Source organism: Prosopis cineraria, unplaced genomic scaffold (genome assembly GCF_029017545.1).
Source record: "Prosopis cineraria cultivar Desert tree isolate PC_DT_omini unplaced genomic scaffold, ASM2901754v1 PC103, whole genome shotgun sequence".
Taxonomy (NCBI): domain Eukaryota; kingdom Viridiplantae; phylum Streptophyta; class Magnoliopsida; order Fabales; family Fabaceae; genus Prosopis; species Prosopis cineraria.
In genome coordinates, this window is record NW_026555430.1 from 9,199 (window position 1) to 32,947 (window position 23,749).

General features: G+C 34.1%; 3 protein-coding genes across 3 annotated transcripts; 2 read left to right on the top strand and 1 right to left on the bottom strand.

Annotated features, from left to right (window-relative positions):
- The first annotated feature begins 4,318 nt into the window (after positions 1-4,318).
- LOC129295390 (ammonium transporter 2-like) lies at positions 4,319-7,865 on the top strand. Its single transcript, XM_054933904.1, is given in 5 exon segments — positions 4,319-5,113; positions 5,116-5,375; positions 5,474-5,759; positions 6,096-6,199; positions 7,317-7,865. Coding segments are annotated over 5 exon segments (1,461 nt in total). The 5' UTR covers positions 4,319-4,731; the 3' UTR covers positions 7,746-7,865.
- Positions 7,866-10,960: 3,095 nt separating this feature from the next.
- On the bottom strand, positions 10,961-14,963 carry LOC129295391 (BAG family molecular chaperone regulator 4-like). The gene is made up of 4 exons (XM_054933905.1): positions 14,567-14,963; positions 12,976-13,232; positions 12,747-12,893; positions 10,961-11,544 (listed from the first exon to the last, which is right to left on the bottom strand). The coding sequence occupies exons 1-4, from the start codon at positions 14,775-14,777 to the stop codon at positions 11,338-11,340; spliced, it is 822 nt and encodes a 273-aa protein (XP_054789880.1). The 5' UTR covers positions 14,778-14,963; the 3' UTR covers positions 10,961-11,337.
- A 7,280-nt stretch (positions 14,964-22,243) lies between these two features.
- LOC129295387 (transcription factor LAX PANICLE 1-like) lies at positions 22,244-22,964 on the top strand. The gene has a single exon (XM_054933902.1). The coding sequence runs from the start codon at positions 22,334-22,336 to the stop codon at positions 22,808-22,810; it is 477 nt and encodes a 158-aa protein (XP_054789877.1). The 5' UTR covers positions 22,244-22,333; the 3' UTR covers positions 22,811-22,964.
- The last annotated feature ends 785 nt before the right edge of the window (positions 22,965-23,749 follow it).

Below are 23,749 nucleotides of genomic sequence, written 5' to 3' on the forward strand. Positions count from 1 at the left end.
GCTAGGAGAAGCGTATTTGAAAAGGGCTTGAATAGGAGTCCACCTATTGTACCAAAAAGGATATCCAATTGCCCTTATTGACCTTCCACCCAAGATGAGCCATGGATTTATTCCAAACTTTGCTTATGCTAAACCGAGTATAAGAAGAGGAGCTAGATTTATAAACCATAAGTATAGTGGGTTTGTCACGTAAGATTTGAACCCACAAGCAATTAGATTTAGTCATGATACCCCATCAAAGCTTCATAGTAAAAATAATATTTTGGCTTTTGAGATTCTTGAATCCATGGCCTGCTTCATTTTTGTCTTTGGTATTAATGTCCAAGGAAATGAGATGTGATTTTTTAGCATTGTCAAAAGAGTTCCAAAAGAAGTTTCGTGAGCTTTTTGGCCAAATCGACAAGCAATTTATCTAGATGAAGCATTGTCTGCAGTGTGTAGCTAAGGAGGGCAGCAATAATAGTTTTTATAATTATAGATTTTCTCAGGCTTGTTGAGATAACGACACTTTCAAAATGACAAGCTTAAACTCCTTTTTTCTTTTTTTTTTTTCCATTTGCATTTGCATTCGCATTCGATGCTCATCAAGCTAGGAGCAATCATGACCCTCTATTTAGTCTAAATTGATCTTTTCCGTTCATTTAAATTAATTTTAAAACACTTTTAATATTATATTTATTAATATAAAAATATAAAAAAATTTAATATTAAATCTGGATTATTTAGATACATTAAATGGTTAATTTATAAAATTTATAAATTTTTTAATATTAATTAGGTCATTCAAATTATATTTGAACTGTCTAGAATTTATTTGGATAGTCAAATTATAAAATTATAAAATTTTTTAATATTAAATTAGACTGTTGGATTAAATCTATATTTGTTAGCACTTAAAATCTCAATTGAACATAGATTGTGTTATGGTTGAATCAAAGGTTAGGGGTTGTGCAAATTAATCAATCAAACAATTAGGTAATTTTTATAGCATTGAGTTAGTTATCGTTGCTAATTGGCCACTAGTAATAATAAGTAACTTGGTGTCCAACTTAAAAAATTTTAAATATTTTTAACCCAATTATTTGGAAAGGAATTAAAATTAAAATTAGGAACAAGGGTTAGGTAGCTAAGTCATCAAAGGGAATTCCATGTCATTGATTTTTCTAACATTTTCACACACTCATTTTACTCCATTAATTTCAATTTAGTTCATTAAAATAAAAAAAAATTGAAATAGCTTTTATTGTTTTATTTTAGATAGTTTGAACAAACTTTTACCTTGCTATTTTATTTGTGTTTTTAGCTATTAAAATTTTAAAATATCAACTTCTTGAGAGATTCAATCTTGATTGACTCTAAACTACGTTATAGCTAACTTTTTTAATTGGAGCATACATGATTAAGAGTTATCACCTATCAAAGGTGATGAGCACCAAATACAAACACTCTTTTTTTTGAAGCAAGAGTAAATTTAAATGTTGTTTCATGAAAGATAGGGATCTGAGATAGTTGCCTACATTTCTAATGAGAAGTATGCCCAAGTCTTTGCTAATTGAAAAGATTAAGGGTCCTACATAAAAAAAAATTAATATTATAAAATTCATTAATAATTAAATTAAAATCATGAATTTGTAATAATTAATTTTTGAATTAAAAAAAATATCCTGAAAGTTTTTCAAAAGTTCACGAGGTATGCTTATATTTTAATTGAAGTAATTTTATCTTGAAATTTTTAGAAAGAGAACAATTTTGTCTCATAAGTAACCTATAATTATGTTGACTATTAAATATTTGTGTTGACCCAAAAATTTACACGTGTCTCTGCCAGGCTGATCTTCTTCCTCAGTTCCTAACCTCTTCGTCTCTCCCTCTCTACTCTCACCGTCTTCCCTCTCAAGTCTTGATGGCCATAGCTAGGAAGCTAACCAAGCTCAAGTCTATCATCAAGAGGCGGCCCTCTCTATCTCCAAGCTCAGCCACTCCAACTCCTGCGTTCTCACCGCTTCCCACGAAGTCGTAGCTATTCCTCACCACAATAAGGATGGCGTCTTCCACCCTGTCTACATAGGCTGCTCCCGTTACTGTTACCTCGTCTCCTCCGACTTGGTCGACCACCACTGTTTCAAGAGCTGGTTGGCCTGTCTACTTCGGCTCGAGATGGCCTTGTGGTGGCTTGCAATGTAATCTTGTTCGAGGATTTGCTGTGGATGCTTTAGATCAGCACCGAGACCCTCCTTGGCTCCATGGACAAGCTCCAGTTCTATACTTGCTCCTCCAATTGATCCCATTCATTATTTGACGAACTATGAGTTGTAAGTTATTAAATTTAATGATTCTGTCCATGGTTGTTATATGTAGATATGGTGGTCCTCTATAATGATGGGATGTGGGTCTGCAAGTGAATGTAGATTGGGCAGCGAATTAAATATTGTGTGATTCAGAAGGGGGAAGTAGCATATCAATCTGATTCGAATCCAGGATGCAAGAAGTGAGATTTGAAGGGAGATTTTCAGTCATAGGCTCTTGGCAAATGCAGAAAGAGGAGGAAGAAGACAGAGGAGAGGTGCCGTTCAAAGAGAGAAAGGAGGAGAGAACTCAAGACAAAATTAGCTTAACACCTCGTGTCTTCTATTTAGTTAAACTTTAATTTTAATGGTTAACATTCTCCAGATTTAATGGTGGAGCAAAATTATTTCATTTTTTTAACATTTTAAGTTAAAATTGTTTCAAGTAAAAAATAAAGGTACCTCATGTTTTCTTTTTAAAACTTTTAAAATATTTTTTTTCTTAATTTTTAATTTTTTTGTGTGGCATTTTAACATAATTCTCCCAAAGATTAACTCTGCACACGCTAACGATTGAAAAAAAAATATTTTTTTAAAAGATTAACTATTATCTCGTAGTATGGTTTTGTAGCGATTTGCGTCCTTTTTACCTCACCGCCTATCGTAAGCCTATTTATAGGCCTATATTGTATGGTGGCTGTTTTGTTTCTGACATATGTACTCCATCCATTTTTTTATATAAAATATTTTTTAAAAATTTATTTTATTTTTAAATATAAAAAATGACATTAATATTTTTAAATAATTAAACACTTACTTTTCTCTTAAAAAATTGGATAAATTATTAATTATATATTATCCCTACCATTATTAGTGATAAAATTAAAAAATTATTGTATTTTTATGTAAGTTTAACTCAATAACAAATGTTTATTGATATCCGAGATTCAGTTAAAAATACTGTATATAGAGGAATGGAGGGAGTACTATTTTTATTAAAAAATATAAAATATTTTTAATAAAATCTCATCTTTTAATAAAGTCATTACTTATTTTTAAATTAATCTTATATTTTTATATTTACTCTTATTTAATAAAAATATCTTAAAAAATATAATAATTATACTTTATAATATCAAAAATATTTTATATTTTTAAATAAAAATATTTTATATTTATGAACAGAGAGAGTATCACCTTTCTAATTTCTTGGACAGTGTCCATGTTAATATTTTATGGAGCCACCTGGAGGAGTTATTTACTTTTTATATATCATTTCACCTATCTATCTATCTATCTCTTTAAAATAGTTGAAAGTTTAGATCCTCCATATCCATCCTCATTGGTTGTGATTAACTTGTTTTAATGACGGCTTTTATAAAACATTGAATCTGAACATCCCAATATAATTGGCCGGTACTGCCATGTTGATTCAAAATTCCAACATTAATTGAACAGTTAGCTGATGAATGGGCTCCCATGTGATTGAGCGTGGAAGTACACATGACTGCACGTTCCCCTTCTCCAGTCTCCAGACCGTACAATCCAAAGTCAAATTGCCATCTCAATGTAATCCGAAGCATAAACTCTAATTAAATGATCAGAGAGAATTGAACTGTCAAATAATGCTTCTCATTTGGACGCACGTCCTCCACGCGGCGCGTTCCTGCACGGCAGTGCTTTGGAGGTAGATATCAGATATGTGACATCAATATTTTTTAATTTTTCTTAATCTCTAGGTCAAAAACTTTATATTGACCGTCATAATTATTCATACGTCATTCAGAGTATTAATTATTTATTTATACAGTGAATTTACGTCATTTTATTTTCCCATCAGCTTCAGGGGCATGAGGTTAAATAATTACTAAACTTTAATTGCCATCCATTTCTGTACGGAAAAAATCCATGCAGATCAACAAACAAGATATTTATAATTTTATATAATTCCATAGGCTACCTCACGTCAGACCCGGCTATCGCAACAACTTGCTCTGCGCTTTCACACTGTGAACGAGCTGCCCGTGAGGCATTCTCTACCGTCTCACCTCTTTTCCTTTCAACTAAAAGTCAAAATCTTCACTGTAAACTCAATGCCTTTTTTAAATCACTAGACGAAAATTCAATGACAGTTCACACGAAGTTTCCTCAGATTCAAACCAGGTATCCAAACTCTCTCAACATATAGACATTAATTTATTCTCTACCAACCCACCATCAAAGCACCAAAGATAACAGAGACAATTCAGAGCTCACCTCATTTCACATCCTGAATTTGCAGATTCCGCAGCTCACAAGTTTTTAGCAGTCTACCCAATACCAGGCTTATAACCAAGCTTTCTTTAAACTTTGTGCGTATATATAAATAGCAAGGGATCAGAGAGATTAGAGGCCATTCATACCTCAAGAAATTTGCTTGAGGTATCCCAGAGTTTTGGGGGCAGCCATGGCTACTATTCCCGTGGCTTACCAAGAGCATCTTCCTGCTTCTCCTGAATGGCTAAACAAAGGAGACAACGGATGGCAGATGACAGCAGCTACACTGGTGGGCATCCAAAGCATGCCAGGGCTTGTGATTCTGTATGCGAGCATCGTCAAGAAGAAATGGGCCGTCAACTCTGCTTTCATGGCTCTCTATGCCTTCGCTGCTGTCCTTATCTGTTGGGTGCTTGTTGGTTTCAGAATGGCCTTTGGAGACGAGCTCCTTCCCTTCTGGGGCAAGGGAGCCCCAGCTCTGGGTCAGAAGTTCCTCATAGCTCGAGCCAATGTCCCTGAAAGCACCCACCTCTACAGCAATGGCACTGTAGAAACACAAACCGTGCGGCCATTTTTCCCATGGCTACTCTTGTCTATTTCCAGTTCACTTTTGCTGCTATCACGCTTATCTTGCTCGCCGGTTCGGTTCTTGGCCGCATGAACATTAAGGCCTGGATGGCTTTCGTCCCTCTCTGGCTCATTTTCTCATACACCGTAGGGGCATTCAGCTTGTGGGGCGGCGGATTCCTCTACCAGTGGGGCGTCATGGATTACTCCGGCGGTTATGTTATCCACCTCTCCTCCGGAATCGCCGGCTTCACCGCCGCATACTGGGTAAACAAAATTCCAGTCCCTTCCCGTGTCAGAAAGATTTTAGTATATATCAATCCCCCCAGGAAATCACGATTGCGATGCGAATAAACTAACTTCAGGTAGGACCGAGGCTGAAGAGCGACAGAGAGAGGTTTCCACCGAACAATGTGCTGCTGATGCTTGCAGGAGCAGGGCTTCTATGGATGGGTTGGTCGGGGTTCAACGGCGGAGCGCCGTACGCGGCAAGCGTTGACTCGTCGATGGCGGTGCTGAACACTAACATATGCGCAGCAACGAGCCTTCTGGTATGGACGACGCTGGACGTGGTGTTCTTCGGGAAGCCTTCGGTGATCGGAGCCGTTCAGGGCATGATGACCGGACTGGTTTGCATCACCCCCGGAGCAGGTACGCTACAGTACATCTTGATTGGAAGTTTATTGATACTAGTTTTATTAAATGTGATAAAAAAATATTACTTTGAAGGATGTGTAAATGTAATGATGAAATTTGAAAATGAGAGAGTTGCTGATTAAAAAATATCGCCGGCCACGTTATGGTGGTCCACGGAAGAGTGATTCATTTAAAAACAGTTAATGGAGAAAGGTTGAGGGTAGTGGGGGCAAATAAGGAAGGTGCAGGTTGACTATGATTTTCCAGAACTTTACTTTACTTTACGAAGATATTCCATTGATATTTTTGAGTGGATGTTAAAAAATAATGAAAAAGGAAAATATAATACAGGGTTGGTGCAGTCGTGGGCGGCTATAGTAATGGGAATTCTGTCCGGCAGCGTTCCATGGTTCACCATGATGATCCTTCACAAAAAATCTTCTCTCCTTCAACAGGTCCTCTTCCTCTTTTTTTTAATATTCATATTAATATTGGCTAAAACGAAGAATTAGAAAATGACTAATTCTTTCATTGAACTATTTTAGTTACATTTGATTCATAAATAAATTTGCTAAAATGAAATAGTCATTTTTTTATTTCGTTTGATTAGTAACTCAATTAGAATAATCATTTTTAACATATAATAATTATTGAGAGCATATATATTATCTTGTCAAAAATCAAAGTGTTAGACGAGTTTTTAAAGACTAAATAACAGTTTTTTATGTTTTAACTTACTTTTTTTTAAGGAAAAATGATAATGATATACTTCTGAATTATATCAATGATAATGCTATCTCTTAAAATATTATAATTTCATTCAAATTTTTAAAATTTTTTTTGTCATTAATAAATTCATTTAAATGATCAAATTATCTTGGTAGCAATATTGAAATTTGAACATACGAAACTGTAATTTGTTCTTGCATTATTATAAATATAAAAAAAATTATAATTATTTAAATAAAATTTGTGATTATTACTTGTTATTTTTAATCACAATATAATGATTTTTATTTTTAACAAGAATAATTTAATTATTTATATAAATTTATTAATGATAAAAAAGCTCCTAAAAATTTTAGTAAAATTATGACACTTTAAAAAGTTAATTTATCATTTATAGAATTTAAAAAAATTTTATTATCATTTTTTTCATGTCTAAGGATATATATATATATTGGTTTTTTTTTTTTTCCTTGTATCTTGAATCTTGATAGAAATGTAGTATTCTTTTATTTCCTTTTGCTTTTTTTGCCACGCTTAATTAGAAAGCCACGGTTTATCCGCGGCGTTCCCTTCACCTAATTTCTTTCCTTTTTTTTTTTTAATTTCATGAGACAATATTAATCCCATCATATAACATCACTCACAATATTGCATTATCATAAGTGCTTCATATCACGTCAATGCAACTACATGTCGAATTGTTGATATTATTTTAGCATAGAGCTTGATTTATTTATTGATATTCATATTAATGTATACATATACATACCAACAATAAAATACTTTTTCTTATAATTTCAAATGAACAATAAATAAAAATGCATATACACATCATGGATGTAGGTAGATGACACCCTGGGAGTATTTCACACGCACGCAGTGGCGGGGCTTTTGGGTGGCCTCCTGACTGGTCTCTTGGCGGAGCCGGAGCTTTGCCGGCTGATATTGCCGGTGACCAACTCGAGGGGCGCCTTCTATGGCGGCAGTGGCGGCATTCAGTTCGTGAAGCAGATTGTGGCAGCCCTATTTGTGGCGGGATGGAACCTGGTGTCCACCACCCTCATTCTTCTGGCCATTCGTCTCTTTATACCGCTGAGGATGCCGGACGAGCAGCTTGAGATCGGCGATGATGCCGTGCACGGCGAGGAGGCCTATGCACTTTGGGGTGACGGAGAGAGATATGAACCTAACAAGCATGGCTCCTCAGACATTCATGGATCTGCGGTGTCACCGTACGTGAGTGGTGCAAGAGGCGTTACCATTAATTTATAGAGACCATCATATTTTACCATTTAGAAATGTATATTTCTTGGATTTTTGGTCTTCGATGAATTTATGTATGTGTGAGATTTAAAATACGTGACATTTCCCACACATACATGAAATTTCCGACGTATGCTGTTTTATTTTGTTGTAAATCTTTCTGCGTTTTCTGAAGTCAAAATTTAGGTGATTGTTCATACATGAATATGACGTGATCTTGATGAAGAAATCAAAAGAAAGAAATTATTCTTTTTTATTTTTATAGAGATATTTCAAATTAATTAAACTATATATTATTGTTTTGGAGTAGTCGTTCTTGAAGCAGCTAAAACTGCGAGATCCATCAATGCCTGGAAATTAAAGAAATTATTACTTTTAGGCTATGTTCAATAATTACCGTGGAAGAAAGAAGTCTCAAGGAAAAACAGACCAACGAAGAATTCCTTATCGTATATGTCTAAAATTATCAAAGAATATTGACACTGCCCTTTTAGGCTATGTTTTTAAGGAAAGTATGTCTTATTTGTGCGTCCTATCATAAAAGAAATAAGACAGTGCTATTTTGCCCTCACTTATAAAAATATTTGGATTATCTTATCCTTTGGAATTTTTAAGATCATCATTATTTTATATAAATATTTAAATAATGTTATTTCTGTTAAATTTTCACAACTTACAAATTCTCGCCCTTTTCATTTCCCTAAAAAACGAGTCCATTTTACATTAAAAAGAAAAAGCTTAATAATGTTGTCACGCTCTGTACTTTGAATCTCTCTTTTGTTTAGCCGGCATGATTTCAATGTTCACGTGAAACGTAGAAAATCCAAAAGAAGAATGTTCACATGGACACCTCTCTTAACATAAATTAAAATATTGGTTGGCTACACTATAAACTCTTTTTGCTAAATCCAATCTCATCAGTCCGTATGTTGAATCTACAAAGCAGCAATGTGACGAAAATGTGATTCTCTCAAATCCAAGCGCATTAAATGGTTTTGTGGGGCCATACTTGTCCTTTGTCCATGAAAACTCGAAACGTTACACGTAAGACCACCTTCATTGGCGGTCTCCCTTTCATTTTTGAAAAGTCTTCAGTTATCGCAGTCTCTTCGGACCACATGCCACGTCCCCGTCTTGCCATTTCTGGGATCGTCGTTCATGACACGCTCATCAACTTGCTTTACTCGCTTAGGCCCCATACTTTCAATTACTAATTGAAAATTATCAGATTGGCAGCTCCAAATAGGATATGAGACAGTGTGAATTAATTATATACTCACTCCCTCCTCTGATATTTAATACAAGATAAATTTTAAAAGTTGTCTTTAATATAAAGCAAAGTTAAAATAATTAATTTGATTTTCCAATTTTATCTTTGTTTATTTATCATATTTTAAATTTCTTGATAACAACTTATTATGACTATTAATTACTTAGAAGGATAAAATTAAAAAATAATATATTTTTTAAATAAGTATGAAGTTGGTTAATTTTATTTTATATTAGGGATCGAAAAGAGTGGCTCATACATTTAAAGCTAGAGGTACTATTAAAATTATCAAATAATCGATACTTCTTGCCTGAAAGTATGTCTTCTTTACTTGGTATAGGAAAATGTGCTTCCTATCATGAAAGAAACAAGGCATTGTCAATTTCGCCCTCACTTACAAAATATTTGAACTATTTTGTCCTTTCTTACATCTAAAATAGTTTCCTTTAATTTTTTAAAAAGAGTATTATTTTGTATAAATATTTGGATGTCATTTCTCTTAAAATTATTAATTTTTTTTATGTCAGAATAGTAGTGTCTACGACTTGGAAGACTCAATTTGAGTACATTTTTAATTTTAAATTCAAATTGATACAATTAATCAATTACGGTTCAGAACGCATACAGTGAAGGATCACCTCTTAATCATTATCCATCACCTTCCAACAATACAGTGGAGGTTGATTAAAAAAAAATTAAAAAACCTTATCTAGTTAGAATTATTGGTAGCTAACATATGACCACAGCCATTAGCCTCTCTAAACATAAAAGACAAGGAAATATAGCAATTCCTAAACCAACGAAATTTAGCATAGTCAATTATATCTCTAGACGAGGGTAAAGCAGACTGTGTAAGAAGATTCAGGACCTCTGTATAATCCGTAAAAACAATAATATATTTGAGCTCCATTTAGAGAACCTCAAAGGCTAAGAGAACAGACAGATGCTTCATCTGTGGCCAAAAATCTGAAAGCTTCTAAGGCACCATAAATCCCAGCGTATATATCCAAACGGAATGTTCCAGGGGATGTGTTCTAATTTACGGGTCCAACCAAAGGACCGATGTCCCCCAAAATGTCACTCTCCCAAATCCTCAAATGGGCTTGTGGGGCCCCGACACGTTCTTCGTCTTTTGAAATGATACAAATAATTTCATAAGAAAAATGATACCCGCCAAGAGCATCTATCATCACCTTCTTCGGAACTTGGAACTCTCACTCGGACTTTTGAAAAGTCTTCAGTTACCGCAGTCGCTTGAGACCACGTGCGACGCCAGTCTTTAACGTCATTCTCGGATCATGGCATCCCTTCGAAGTTCAAACCGCGCCGATGACATTCTACCATGGCCATCCTTTTATCTTTGCATATAAAATATTTTTAATTAAATTACATAAATTAATAAAAATTAATTATTTACTTAGATATATAATAATATTTTAATTTTACTTTTAATTATTATAAATAAAAAGATGAATATCCTTTTTTTAAAGTAAATGAGTACTTTTTTTTTTCTATTCTAATGAAGTAAGGTTATAATTCATTTATTAAAAAAAATATCCTAACAACTTTTCATAATTAGAAATAAAATTTTTTTAAAAAAAACCTCTCACATATAGATATGTATAGATATGAAGGGAGCAGATAGTTCATATTTTTTCCCTTTTTCTTTAAATCATAGTTTTTTTTTTCCTAATTTTTTTATCATTTTTTTTTTGACTCATCAAGGTAAAACATACTCTAAACTCAAAAAACACTTACAAAAAATTTACAAATTATTCACTAACAAAATCCTTGCATCAAGAATAAGATTTAAATCCATAACTTTGTCGGTTATGCCAAACATAAAAAACTGTCACATTATTCATATATTACAAACAGTGCTGTTTGGCATAACATTATGTTTTATAGATATTGATTTGATTTTTTCAGAAAAAAATTGCACCACAAGGCAATATAAAATTATAAATCCATCGTGTTCTTGGTTAATATGATGGGCCGAAGTTACAGAGTATTACAGCAAATATATCCTACAGGGTAAACCGATTAATGGCATCTCGGTGAAAAAATATGATAATTTAAAATACGGCCGTGAATCGAAACTAAATAATAACAATGACACATGTTACAACCATGAAAATAGTGAAATGAATATAAAATCAAAATGCAACAATGAATCTAACTTCTAAGGAGTAGGTTTATCTTGTAAATATTTTATCTAAATCAAGCTAAAAATTCGAACCTTGAATTTATAAGCAAGGCCCAATAATATGGCGTTGATCAGGCTTTATAGTTGAGCGTGTCATACAATTTCCAATACGACCAGAGCAACTATCAATCGAACTGCTCCCAATCTTGAGTTACCCAGGTTGAAGTTGAAGACGATAACGTTGAGGGTGGGGTGTTCCCATTTCCCTGCTCAGAGTCGAAGGTCTCCCATTTGGTTGTTACTGACACACTGTTGCTGAAACCGTGAAAGGGATTGCCATTTCTTGACTTTAAAGAATCTAATGTATCCACGTAATTCTGCACACGACACACCTGTTGAAGGGTGGCAAAGTTGATCTTCAGGCTTTCAAATTATAATAAGAGATGATGCATTAATCAAATACAGGTAATAACAGAAATGTGAAGGTCACAACTGTGACAATATAGTTGAGTAGTGAAACTATGCATCCCTTCATTCCCAATGGTTGCTAGATAAAATCAGAAATTGGTATCTAAATAAATACTCAAAAAAAGAAAAAGAAAAGACAAAAAAAAATTGCTGAGAAGACAAAAACAATACATAAATGAGGACAAGATTACTTTTAATAGCCCTATGGGAAGAGTCAAGAGGGTTAACAACTACTCTTACCATGAGAGGTTTGGCCGAATTTTAGAAGATTTTACTCTACCTCAGTTGTTGCAGATTCATCCCTCAAAAATGCACAAAACATAGTTGCCGAAGGACATGGAGCTACAATGAACCTCCATTAAAGAATACAACTTCAATTTTTTCATTGTAACTTGACATTACTTACTCGCCTACAATTGGTAAACATATTGCATCTGCACCTATTTGCTATATTACTTCAGTTTATTTTTTCACTTTTAATAAGAATTTCGGCTAGCTTCAATTCATTGAATCATACTGCTAAATTACGATGGGAAAGAAGTTACGAAGTCTCATGATAAGCACAAACAATTTTCATGAACATGATGGCACAATATTGAGCAATACTGCACGTCTACATCAATTCAAACAAACCGTTGCACATTATTCCACAACCTGCTTTATAATTTACAATAAAACGAAAAGAAACTATACATTTCCCCCTGTGCAATGAACGTGACATAACAACATAAAGTTTCTTGAAAACTGTACTCATCTTTTTAAGACTTGAACCCTTTAAAATATGTAGAGAAATATTGAACAAATAGAAGGAAAAAAAATGTTGCAGGGAACCCCAAAAGAATTGCAATACTCGTGGTTTGTGAATAGGGCAACCTCTTATGTATTTAACATTTTATATAAGTATTGATAGTCATCCCTGACTTACCAGCACAGGGGATCACATTAATAAGAAAATTCCATCAATCAGAGACAAAAAGTTAAAATTTCAATCCACAATGACACCACATATTCTACCCCAGCATCCATGGCTTACCAATATAGAGGATCACATGAATAAGGAAAATGCATTGATCTCACAAAAAGAGTCAAAATTTCAATACAGTAACAATAACACCATGTATTCTACCTCAGCTTTCCTCTGCAACTTTGCTTCACCCTCAGCCTCAATACCATCCAGTTTCAGCAGTTGCCTCATAAGTAACTCAGTCAAGACAAGAAACTCATTCTCAGAAACCTGGAGCCCCCCATCAACGGCCGTTTTTATGGCAACCACCTGGAAAACTTAAATAATTTATATGATAATTCTCCAGCTACAATGTTTCTGGAACACTTATATTGGAGATAAAGGTGCTCACCCTCTCTGAGAGCTTGTCCACCTCTACTTTGACTCCAGCAATATCTTCAGACGCTTTTGAAATCTCTCTGTCCTTTGTAATTTCCTCATGTTTCTTCTCTCTGCTATTAGCATCATCCAAGAGCAAAATCTTTGACTTGTCCTTCACACCTTCAATGTGCAAGTGTTCTTCATCCTCTTTTTCCTTTCCTCTAAAGAAAAGCCGCTGCTCTTGAGGATCTAAACCAGTTGTATGCGTAAGCAGATTCTTGACATCCCCTGTTATCAAGTTACCCAAAGGATATGTGCACAAAAATCAGTGAGAACGTAATATATCCCTTAGCACATGCGTCTTTTAAGGCAAGCACCACTTTTCCAAAAAGACTTCGATGAACAATCAGTCAATACCATGATTATGAGCAAAAACATCAATATGCTTTCTTCATATATGAGTAGGATAAAAAATCAAGTCAAAGTAACATTTTTATCCATGTACATTGCTTTGAGTCCAAGAACTTCCAATCATATTATGGTTCTCGCATGATTGTATTTTACCACGAAAGAAAACAAGTCCTTCTATTAACTCTTATTTCAGAATTTTAGAAATTATTGGAATAGCATATTTTTATTTTCTAAATAACACTGAAACATGACAAATGCACAAATATCACCAATTTAAGGTGTCTTGTCTAAATCTTTAAGGCAGAACTATGGGAGCATTTCAGCAAATATTGTTGAGCTAGTGAAATCAACCCAAAATTTTTAGCCATTATAAGAAAATATTAGAATGTATATTAGTTCCTATAATTTTCTTCAGAGATATTATATTACCTCTCTCACACCAAGTTCGTTTACTTCGAGTTTGATAACTACCATTACACACGTTCTCACTAATTTTTATTGGCTATGTGAGAAAAATTATGATGTTTTCCATAGGATTTAAAATTTCATCTAGTATCGCAAACATATCGTTCTAAACAGATTCTCCACTCACCTTAACATTAGAATTCCAATTTACACCTTCTAGAAAAAGAAAGCAATACCCCTCCCTTCTGCTAGCATTGTCCATGAACAATTGGACAGAAAAGTTCAGTATCTTAAACTGAATATACTATTAAACTCAGATATAAATGAAATCATCAAAGAATGATACTATACTTTACACAAGAAAACGCAATGTCCATAATGGAATATCAATTTATGGTATCCACAAAATAAATAGCAATTTAAATTCTTCACCCACATATTAATTTATAATACATGATTTATAGCACTGAATCCAACAAAACAACAGCAGTCCCAATCCCAAGAAGCTCCCACCTTAAGCTGTTAGACATATCATACAAGACCAAAGACCAATATGAAACACTGTTATCCTGCAGAGTCCCAAAATCCAGCTCGCCGAGGACTTAACAAGCAGGATTACAGGGCATCATGCTGGCACGGTGACACAACAAAATATGTAGCCTGTTTTTAAAACGCTGCAATTTCCTATCCGAAGACTCGATGTAGCTTTCCAAGTTCAAGATGAATTAAAACATGCAATCAAATTCGATGCTTCAAATTCAAGAGTAATTGAAGAAACACCTAAAAGGAAGACAGGAGGAACTTACAGAAAGTAGATTGAGCTGGGAGCTGAACCTCGTGCAGAGATGAACCATGAGAGACATTAATCTTGATCATGGGCACACCAGGAGAAGAAGAAGAAGTTATACTACTATCATCTTCAACACCCACCTTGGGTCCTTGGAAGAATGCTCCGACGCGACTCATGTCTCTACTTATGGACTGGTCGTTCTGCGCCGCCGGTGACGTCTGATTCATCAGACTCCAGTCAATTCCAAAGTTACAGGAAACGAAACGATTCCGAGATTAAAGTGGAAGAGAATTTTTGAGTAAGCTAACGAAGTGGACAGAGTTTGACAAGACGCAGAGATTGTAGCAGCGAGAAGAGGAGGAAAAGGGTTTGGAGAGGAGGGACGGAAAGTGAATGCCCGGATGGGTTGAAAAATTGAACTCAATATAGTTCAGTTCAGAAAAGCGTCTTGTTTGGTTTCATTTTCGTATAATCCTAAACGGCTAAACCCTTAATTTCATAATAAATAAAAAAATTAAAAAAAAAACTTCCACGGTTAACTTTTAAACGTTGATAATATATTCTTTAATATTAATTTATTTAAATTTAATTTTTAAAATAATAATAATTAACATAAAATCATTAAATGAAAAAAAAATATTTTATAAAATTAAAGGATAAAATTAAAATTAATTAAGAAACACTCGACAAGCACGACTTAACTTTATTATTGTTTTTTTCCTCTCCAATGTTTCTTGTTTTAATCTTAGACAATCATGATATTTTTAATAGAAACATTTGAAATGGCACTTGCCTCAAAGCCTTCAAGTTCATGGGATCTTAAAGGAGTCTCTGGGTATATTATGCAATCATATGGTTCAGTAAAAGTTCATGCAAAAAGTTCCAAGGGTCTGAAAGGAAGCTCAGTAAAAGAATTCTGCAAAATTAGATATTCTTCAATCATATAGTTATACAATTGTTTTTGAGCAAAAGCAGTCGATTTTATCAATATCCAAAGAATTATTACACTCACTAATCAGACTCAAGAAAGCAAGAAAACCCTCTAGTATAAGACTCCAAAAAACCACCCAGATACAACTTCCCAATCCCATATAGTTATACATTTAAAGAAGAAATAACAGGGATGTGGGGTGTATATTTTATACAATCTTTTCAAAGATTAACCAAAAAAAAAAAAAGCAGCTGAACTCAAGCTTTGCTTGCCACTTGAAACTCAAAAAAAATATTAGGAAAAAAAAAAAGGAAAAAGCAGCTTAGTTACAAGATGGTTGGGGGAGGAAAATTTGATTAAAAGATGGGCAGAGAACATGCAAATGTTCCCCCGAATTGCAGGAATATAGGTTGTCAAGTGAAAAGTAATAGTACAAGAAGGGTGATTGAAGGTGGCAGAGGGCAATAAACACGGCATTTCTTGCTTTTGAATGAGATTGACCTTATAGAATTCTCATCATGTAGTAACTCAAGTGAAAAATCTTCAAGAGACATTCATCAATTCGATCCATTCTCCGTACGAATCAATTAATAAATTTGTGTGTGTAGGTACGTATGTTAGTTAAAACCTTCACATCTCAGACAATTCTTTTGGTGCCTTCTGTTCTGAACTCTTGTGGACATTTGAAGAGAGATTAAGACAATCCACCATCCACCGAAATTGGGTCAAGTTGTAATGTCAAGAAAACTCTGCGGAAGAAAATGACCCGTTTGGAGCATGACGCTTTCCAGTAATTTTTTTAACCAACTTGAATATATTAAAATAAATATCTATTTCAAACCCAGCGGCCATTCCTTTCACTTCTTTACCTTTAATTTAGATGAAGAGAAAAATAAAGAGAAGAAAATATTAGGAAAAAATTTCAAAAAAATGACTTTTTTTAATCATTTTTTAAAGTTTTTGTTTCTAATATTCTCTCATACTTATTTTTCTGTCATTTTTTCCATATCCAAACTAACTGTTATCTGACAGTTAGGATCAGGACCCTCAGTTTTTATACTCACATTTCGTTTGCATATCATGTGATCTGAGACTGAGAATAGTTCAGAAAATTCGGTTGGTCCAACTTGTAGCGTAAGTAGTTATGTTACTCGGACACGGCACTAATATGCGATGTTAATAAAATTTATGCAAACATTTAAATCATTAATGATAAGTGATGAAAATGTCCTTTAGTGTTAGTTACTCATTTACTATAAAACTGTGATGTGATGACAAAACTTATCCCAAATAATAATAATATATACTACTCACTCCGTTCAAAAATATAAAGCATGTTTAACTGAATATCACTTTAATAAAGTAATTATCTACTTTTAAATTAATCTTATTTTTTATATTTATCTTTATTAAATACTTTATAATAAATATAAAGTTATTATTAATAGAGATGCTTTTAAAAAAATATAATAATTTTATCTCAAAAAATTAAAAATATTCTATATTTTTTAACATTTAATTTTTTAAAAAACATTTTATATATTTGAACTTAGGGAATATATTATAGACATGCTTTGAGATTTTTTAACACGTGAGTAAACACCGGCCGAAAAAAGTTGATAGCATCATGTTTCATTTCGGCAATTAATGAACCGATCATTTTGACTTCCACAAACAGTAAAGAAAAACTGCATCATTAAATTTGAACTCATTAAAAAAAAATAAAATCAGGAGGTCATATGGCTCGTGAGTGTGCATATTGAAAAATTAGAGCACACTACAAAAAGACTTCCATATTATGTTAAAATGCATATAGATTTGAATTTTAATTTTAATTTCAGCTAAATTTATTATTTAAATAATTAAAAATATATGAATTTATATTTGATCCAAATTTAAAATCAAGTTTCACCTCAATTTTTTTTTAATTTAAAATCTTTTTCAAATCTCTATTAATCTAAATTCTAACTAATTTCTTTTATAATTTGATTAGCTAGCCGAAAAAGATAGGACTGAACCGGGACAGGGTTGCCATTGTCAACCTAGACCAAACTTCCATCGTCGACCAAGATTAGACTGCTAGTATCAATTGAGACTGAACAATTGACTTTCGTTGGGACCAAACTATCAATGCTAACAGGGATCGAAAGACTGACTTCTACAAGGATAAAACCACCAGTGCCAACAAGGACCAAAGCGTGGGCGACAATCAAGACAAGACCGTCGACTTCTACTAGGACCAAACAACCAACTTTTACTATGGCTGAACTACTAACAACGACGTGGACGGGACTATCGATGACAATTGGGATCAGATGGCCGACTTTCATTAAGACTTGACCTCCAGTAATGACAAAGACATGGCAACCTATGATGATTGGGATCGAGCGGCCTCCTGCAACCAAGATCAAACCACCAGCACCGATCAAAGTCATCGGTCTGGTCTCAATCACGGTGGGAGCCAACCGTTCAATCCCTATTGCATGTGGCAATCCAATGTTGGTGGGAGCTATCGATTCTATTCTAGTTGATGCTGATGGTTTGATCCTAGTTGAAGTTGGCCGTTCGGTCCCAATAGGCGCTGAATTATTTCAAAATGTATGACTTTAATTCTATGATGATTGGGATCGTGCGGCCTCCTGCAACCAAGATCAAACTACCAGCACCGATCAAAGTCATCGGTTTGGTCTCAATCACGGTGGGAGCCAGCCGTTCAATCCCTATCGCATGTGGCAATCCAATGTTGGTGGGAGCCATCGATTCTATTCTAGTTGATGCTGATGGTTTGATCCTAGTTGAAGTTGGCCGTTCAGTCCCAATAGGCGTTGATAGTCTGGTGTCAATGGAAGTTAGCTGCTTAGACTATCGACTTTTATTAGAAATGGACCACCGACGTCATCTGAGTTTCTTTTAAATTTAAATATAGAATTTAAAATTTAAAATTTTACTTTAAAATTCAAAGAAAGAATTTTATTATTATAATTTAAAATTTTTTATATCATTTAAATAAAAAATTTAGAATTTATAAATTTTAAATGTAAGATTTTAAATTAAAATTTTTAACTAAATTCACCCATTTAAATGCACCTTCAAAGAATTGAAGAAATTATAAAAACCATTTATTAGCTGAACCCGTTACCACCATTCCAAGCTTCCAACAATATGTTCACTGGAAGAAAGCTTTCAGAATGAAAATGATCATGAATTATTTCAAAACGTAAGACTTTTGAAGGGGTTCATAAATACTCAAGAGTGGTATCTCTTTAATGTTTTATAAATCGTCAGCGAAAGGTTTCTCTTTTCGTAGATTCATGAATTACAAAGTTTATGAGCCACCATCAGGGTATGAATATTTAAAGAATCACCCTAATGTTCTGGTTGGCCGTCTTAGCATGTTTTCGGAGGACCAACATTATGTTTAGGCTTTAAACTGTTTGTCCTCTTTTACTTTTCCTTTTCTTCTTTTCAATCTTTTGCTTGCCTTTATATCCAATATATATATATATTCTTTTCGTTTAAAATTATAAAATGTTTTTAATTAAATTTTATTTTTAATAAAATAATTATTTATTTTTAAATTAATCTTATATTTTTATATTTTTCTCTATTAAATATCTTATAATAAATATAAAATCTTTCATTAATAAGGATACCTTTAAAAAAAGCAATGATAAAAATTTAAAAAATTAAAAATATTTATAATTTTAAATATTCAACTTTTTAAAAAATATTTTATATTATTTAATGGAGGGAGTATAATCATGTTACTTGAAGATGTACCATATCATTTCATTATCCGTAAAGGGCGAACATCTACCAACATTGAAACATACAAATCCTAAACCTTGACCATCATTGTATTTTTAGTACGTTTATTTAAAGGTTACCAATTTTTTAATAATTTAATTTAATATTTTAGATCATATATTTTTCAATAAAAAATTCAATTGATACTAGTTAAAAATAGACTATTTTTCTTTCAAACAAATAAATGAAGGGAAATAATCACATTAGAAAAAGGGGCCCCACAAATAATAAAAATGATTTTATTTTTACGATGAAAAACGGAAAAAAAACATTAAAATGGAACTAGAAGTGGAAATTTCCTATTGAAAAATCTGTAAACCTACGGTGTAACATTATTATAGTTCAGTACATAAGTAAATTTTGTAACAATTCATTAATGATTTGGTAAAATGATTCGTCGATGTCCAAAGGAAAATATCAAGGCCAACAAAGAAAATGAAGATGATGACATCAGGGAAACACCAGAAATCATCAGTGAATTTTATAATCAATCACATTTCATCCTGAAGCACGCGGCTAGAGCAGGGCTTGCCGTGAGAAGAGGTTTGTGTGGAGGGAAAGCGGGTGACTGAGATCTTGAGACAGTAAAAGCTGCTATTCAACCTAAAGGACAAACAAAACGATTTCATTGTGAGTTTATATCAAAGCTTCGTCTTTAAAAGAGCCTTTAAAATCATGAATGTGCGTTAGCCTTTGTTATCTGCAGAGGAAGCCATACATTTTTCTTCCTTCTCTATCGCAGAGTATGAGACAGAGAGACTCTGAAGAACTTGGGGCAATATTGTCTTCCTCGAGCCTTGTAGCATGTCAATCTCCCAACTTAAAGAAATTCAACTCTATCTGTTCCAAACAAATACCGGCACTTTCTCGGGTTGAACTTTCCTTCTGACTGACCCTTTTGGCTGTCCTTATAACTATAACTAGGCATTGTTTCCCCACTATTAGTAACTAGCGACCAGCACCACTATTCCTCCACCCTCATTCCCTGTAGGACTCTACCCAATTCAAACTCAATCGTCAGCTAACCGCTAATCCGAAGGCTCACCAACTCCCATCATACTGTTTCGCTGCCTCCTGGCATGGTTTTGTTATAAGGTCCAATCACTAGCTAGGACAAGAAGCTAGTTAGCCCCGCTGAGGGGTTCACTATTCACCAGTTTCAAACCAAAATTAGTTCATTTCAATAATCCTCACCATCACTCCCTGACATCATCAGAGGCAGACACACGGAGGAAACGGTGACTGATGTGTGTGTTTCAGTATAATCTTTTTCCCCATTTGGTTATCAGATTTTGTTATCAGATACACAGAGAAATACTTATAATGATTTACTATTATAAAATGTGCCGGTGCATTATATCGTTCTGATTATTTTAATATATATCATTCTACAATTCTGGGCAGAGATTGATATGTCTTTGACCATAGAAGCAATAGATTTGAGTGGACATGTAAAGCGGGCGACATTCATATGCACAAGGAAGAATAATTAGAGTTCTACCCACTCCCCCACCCTCAAATCGTGAAAGCCGGAGCCACATGTGCTCGTGCTCTCTTCTTGTCCGTCTCACTGTCCGTTTGACTATAAAATTTTCTCTCATCGCCAAGAAGTTACTATGCTATCAGCTTTTACTCTTGTATTTCTAGAAAATTTCTGTATCATCATTTACATCGCACAGCAAATACCACTCCTCCAGTATTGTGCAGAGTAACAAACCACAAACTACAGTCATTCAAACTGATTAAAAGTCACTAAAATAAAATTAGAGACAGATCCATTCCTGCCCGTGTGACCAAACAGAGGATTTTCAATGCAGTTGAGAGAAAAAGAGCAATTTTAGATTTTCTGTGTTTAAAGTTCACAAACACTTCTAATGTTAGCCACTTTGAGATCACAAAAGGGTCTAAAGGGATGTAATGCATGGCATGAAATATATTGCTTTCGAGGAATATACCCCCAACAAAGACCAGAAAAAAACAAAACTTTAATTTCTTTGGGATGGGTGGGGATTTGAAAATGAGGCTTTAATAAACTAGTGGCTCCAGCAAACTTTGAGTTATCACTATTTTCTTAAAAAGAAGAGCTGATTACTTGGTTCCACCATAAACTCTCTGCTTTACTACATAAAAAGAACAGCACCCAATTGTAAAACATGAATAGGTGTGAACATAAGGTGGAAACAAAAGCAAAAACCGTACATGATAAAGGCAGCCAACGAATGGTCTATCTTGTCCTTGGATTTAGACATACCTGACAGTAGTATATTTACTTCATTATTTGCTTCGATTTCAGGAAAGGACCCCCCAGTAGCTTTCTCTTTCTCTTGATTACACCTCTGAGGCTCTGACCTTTGGAAGCCCAAGAGAGACGAAGGGCCTAATCTCTCTCCGAGCTCTTACTGATACTGGCAAACTGATTAGGCTGATAGTATTTCTGCCCTTCTTCCTGGTGGGTCATAATGTCGCGCTGCGAGTGAGCGGGAAAAAATGTGTACTAACACTTGACTGGAGTCAGGAAATAGAGAGGCTCGAAACTGGATAAATCCCCCACACAAAAAGGAATAACAAATATATAAGCATTTCAACACCTAACCTCGTTTTGATATTGGTCCAAGTTATTCAAGATGAGCAATATCACTCAGTATAATACCCAACTTCTAAATACTCATTGAACTATTGAGGTGTCATGCTTAAATTTTAATTCAACTTAAAACCAAATAAATCTACATGAACCCCAAAATTCGCGCATTCACTCAATAAAACCAAAAATGCATTAAGATTAAAACAAAAATTAAAGGAGAGGAAATGAACAGAGCTGATTTATTTTTCAGTTGGGACCCAGACTTCGGGTCCCTACCGAAAACACCCGTATCCTGCGCCAAAGATTGGCTGATTCACATGATGACATCTCTTTCATTCATTCAAATCAATGTTTCAACATCACATTCTTCTCCCTATATAAGCCTGGTTTCGAACCACGTTTTCCTATCAAGCTGAAAGCCAAATTCTCTTCAAAAAATCTCTCACAAACAATTTGTCAAACGCATGGAGTACAACATCCCTCCTACCAGCAACCATAACTCATCAACAGCGTCATCTTCGAAGGCGAAAAAAAAGAGCGGGAAGAAAAGCAAGGGAGGAGTGAAGCTTTCCACTGATCCACAGAGCGTGGCGGCTCGAGAACGAAGGCATCGAATCAGCGATCGGTTCAAGATCTTGCAGAGCATGGTCCCTGGTGGGAGTAAGATGGACACAGTGTCCATGTTGGAGGAAGCGATCCATTACGTGAAGTTTCTGAAAACTCAGATATGGCTCCACCAAACCATGATCAGCTCTGTTGACGATGACCTTCCACTTCCCAACCATGAACAGTTCACTTCGCTTCAACAAAACCCATCATCTTCTTCTTCCGTGGGTTCTGTGCAGAATTTGACACAGATACCACTGGAACAGTATTGCTGCTTCCAAAATGAAGCGGCAACAACAATATTGGACGCCGATATGAACTATTGGCCAGCGTAGTCTTCTCTTCTCTACTCGTCCTATAAGCTTAGTACGTCTACTTAGTATCTGGCGTAAGGCTAGCTGTGATGTGATTACAAAATCTGCGTGTAAAAAATTGTTCAAATGCTGTCTTAGTTGGTGTGTGTGATCTATGATGCTGTTTTGTAGTGAAGGAAATGTCACTCTAGCCTTTTTGCACTGTGATTATCAGACTTTTTAGTTTTTTTATTAAGATCTTTTGATAAAGAAATACATGCATAAATGAAGTCTGAAAAATTAATGTTGATTTACGAAGAAAAACATATTTAATGTTGAAAGTTGAACGAAGCAACACATTTATGATTTAAAAGAACACCATATATCAAATTTGAACCTGAGCTTTCTCTCTCTCTCCAAATTTGAAGTTATAAATCCTTAGAGTTGGATGATCAAGGGATATAATCGTGATTTGAGTGTTGATCCTATCAGCCGAAGGTGTCTAGTTTGGGAATCGCCTGCACCACATTTGAGATGTTTGGTTAATGAGCTCTTTTGAGTTTTGTATTTATAAATTAATTTTAAAAAATAATCATGTTTTACAAATTAGTGAAATTACATAGATACATAATGTCTCTTACATATAGAGTGAACAAGGAAAATAATTTAGTTCTGTTTTCCAGCATTTCATATGACATATTCACGCCCAATATGTAACGCTCGTTGTGTTTTCAAGTCCAAAGTATCAATTTTTCTTTTTTTTTAAAAAAAAAGTCAAAGAACAATATAAGAATATAACTTTAAAATAAAATGTTAACACTTAACAAAGTCCCCCAATGGAATTTAACTTTAATAATTTCAAAATTAGACACGTTTTTTTAACATTATGATAGTTAAAAAGAAAGTAAGGTGTGAATAGAGATTAGGGGTTTAACCAACAAACGTTGGTCGGTCCTAATGGAGGCATTATGGCTACTTAAA

Coding starts and splice junctions, on each gene's coding strand:
- LOC129295391 (XM_054933905.1), bottom strand. CDS start 14,777: ATGAATCAGACGTCACCGGCGGCGCAGAACGACCAGTCCATAAGTAGA. Junction 12,894..12,975: donor TGGACAAGCTCTCAGAGAGG/GTGAGCACCTTT, acceptor TAAGTTTTCCAG/GTGGTTGCCATAAAAACGGC. Junction 11,545..12,746: donor AGTTGCAGAGGAAAGCTGAG/GTAGAATACATG, acceptor ACCCTTCAACAG/GTGTGTCGTGTGCAGAATTA.
- LOC129295387 (XM_054933902.1), top strand. CDS start 22,334: ATGGAGTACAACATCCCTCCTACCAGCAACCATAACTCATCAACAGCG.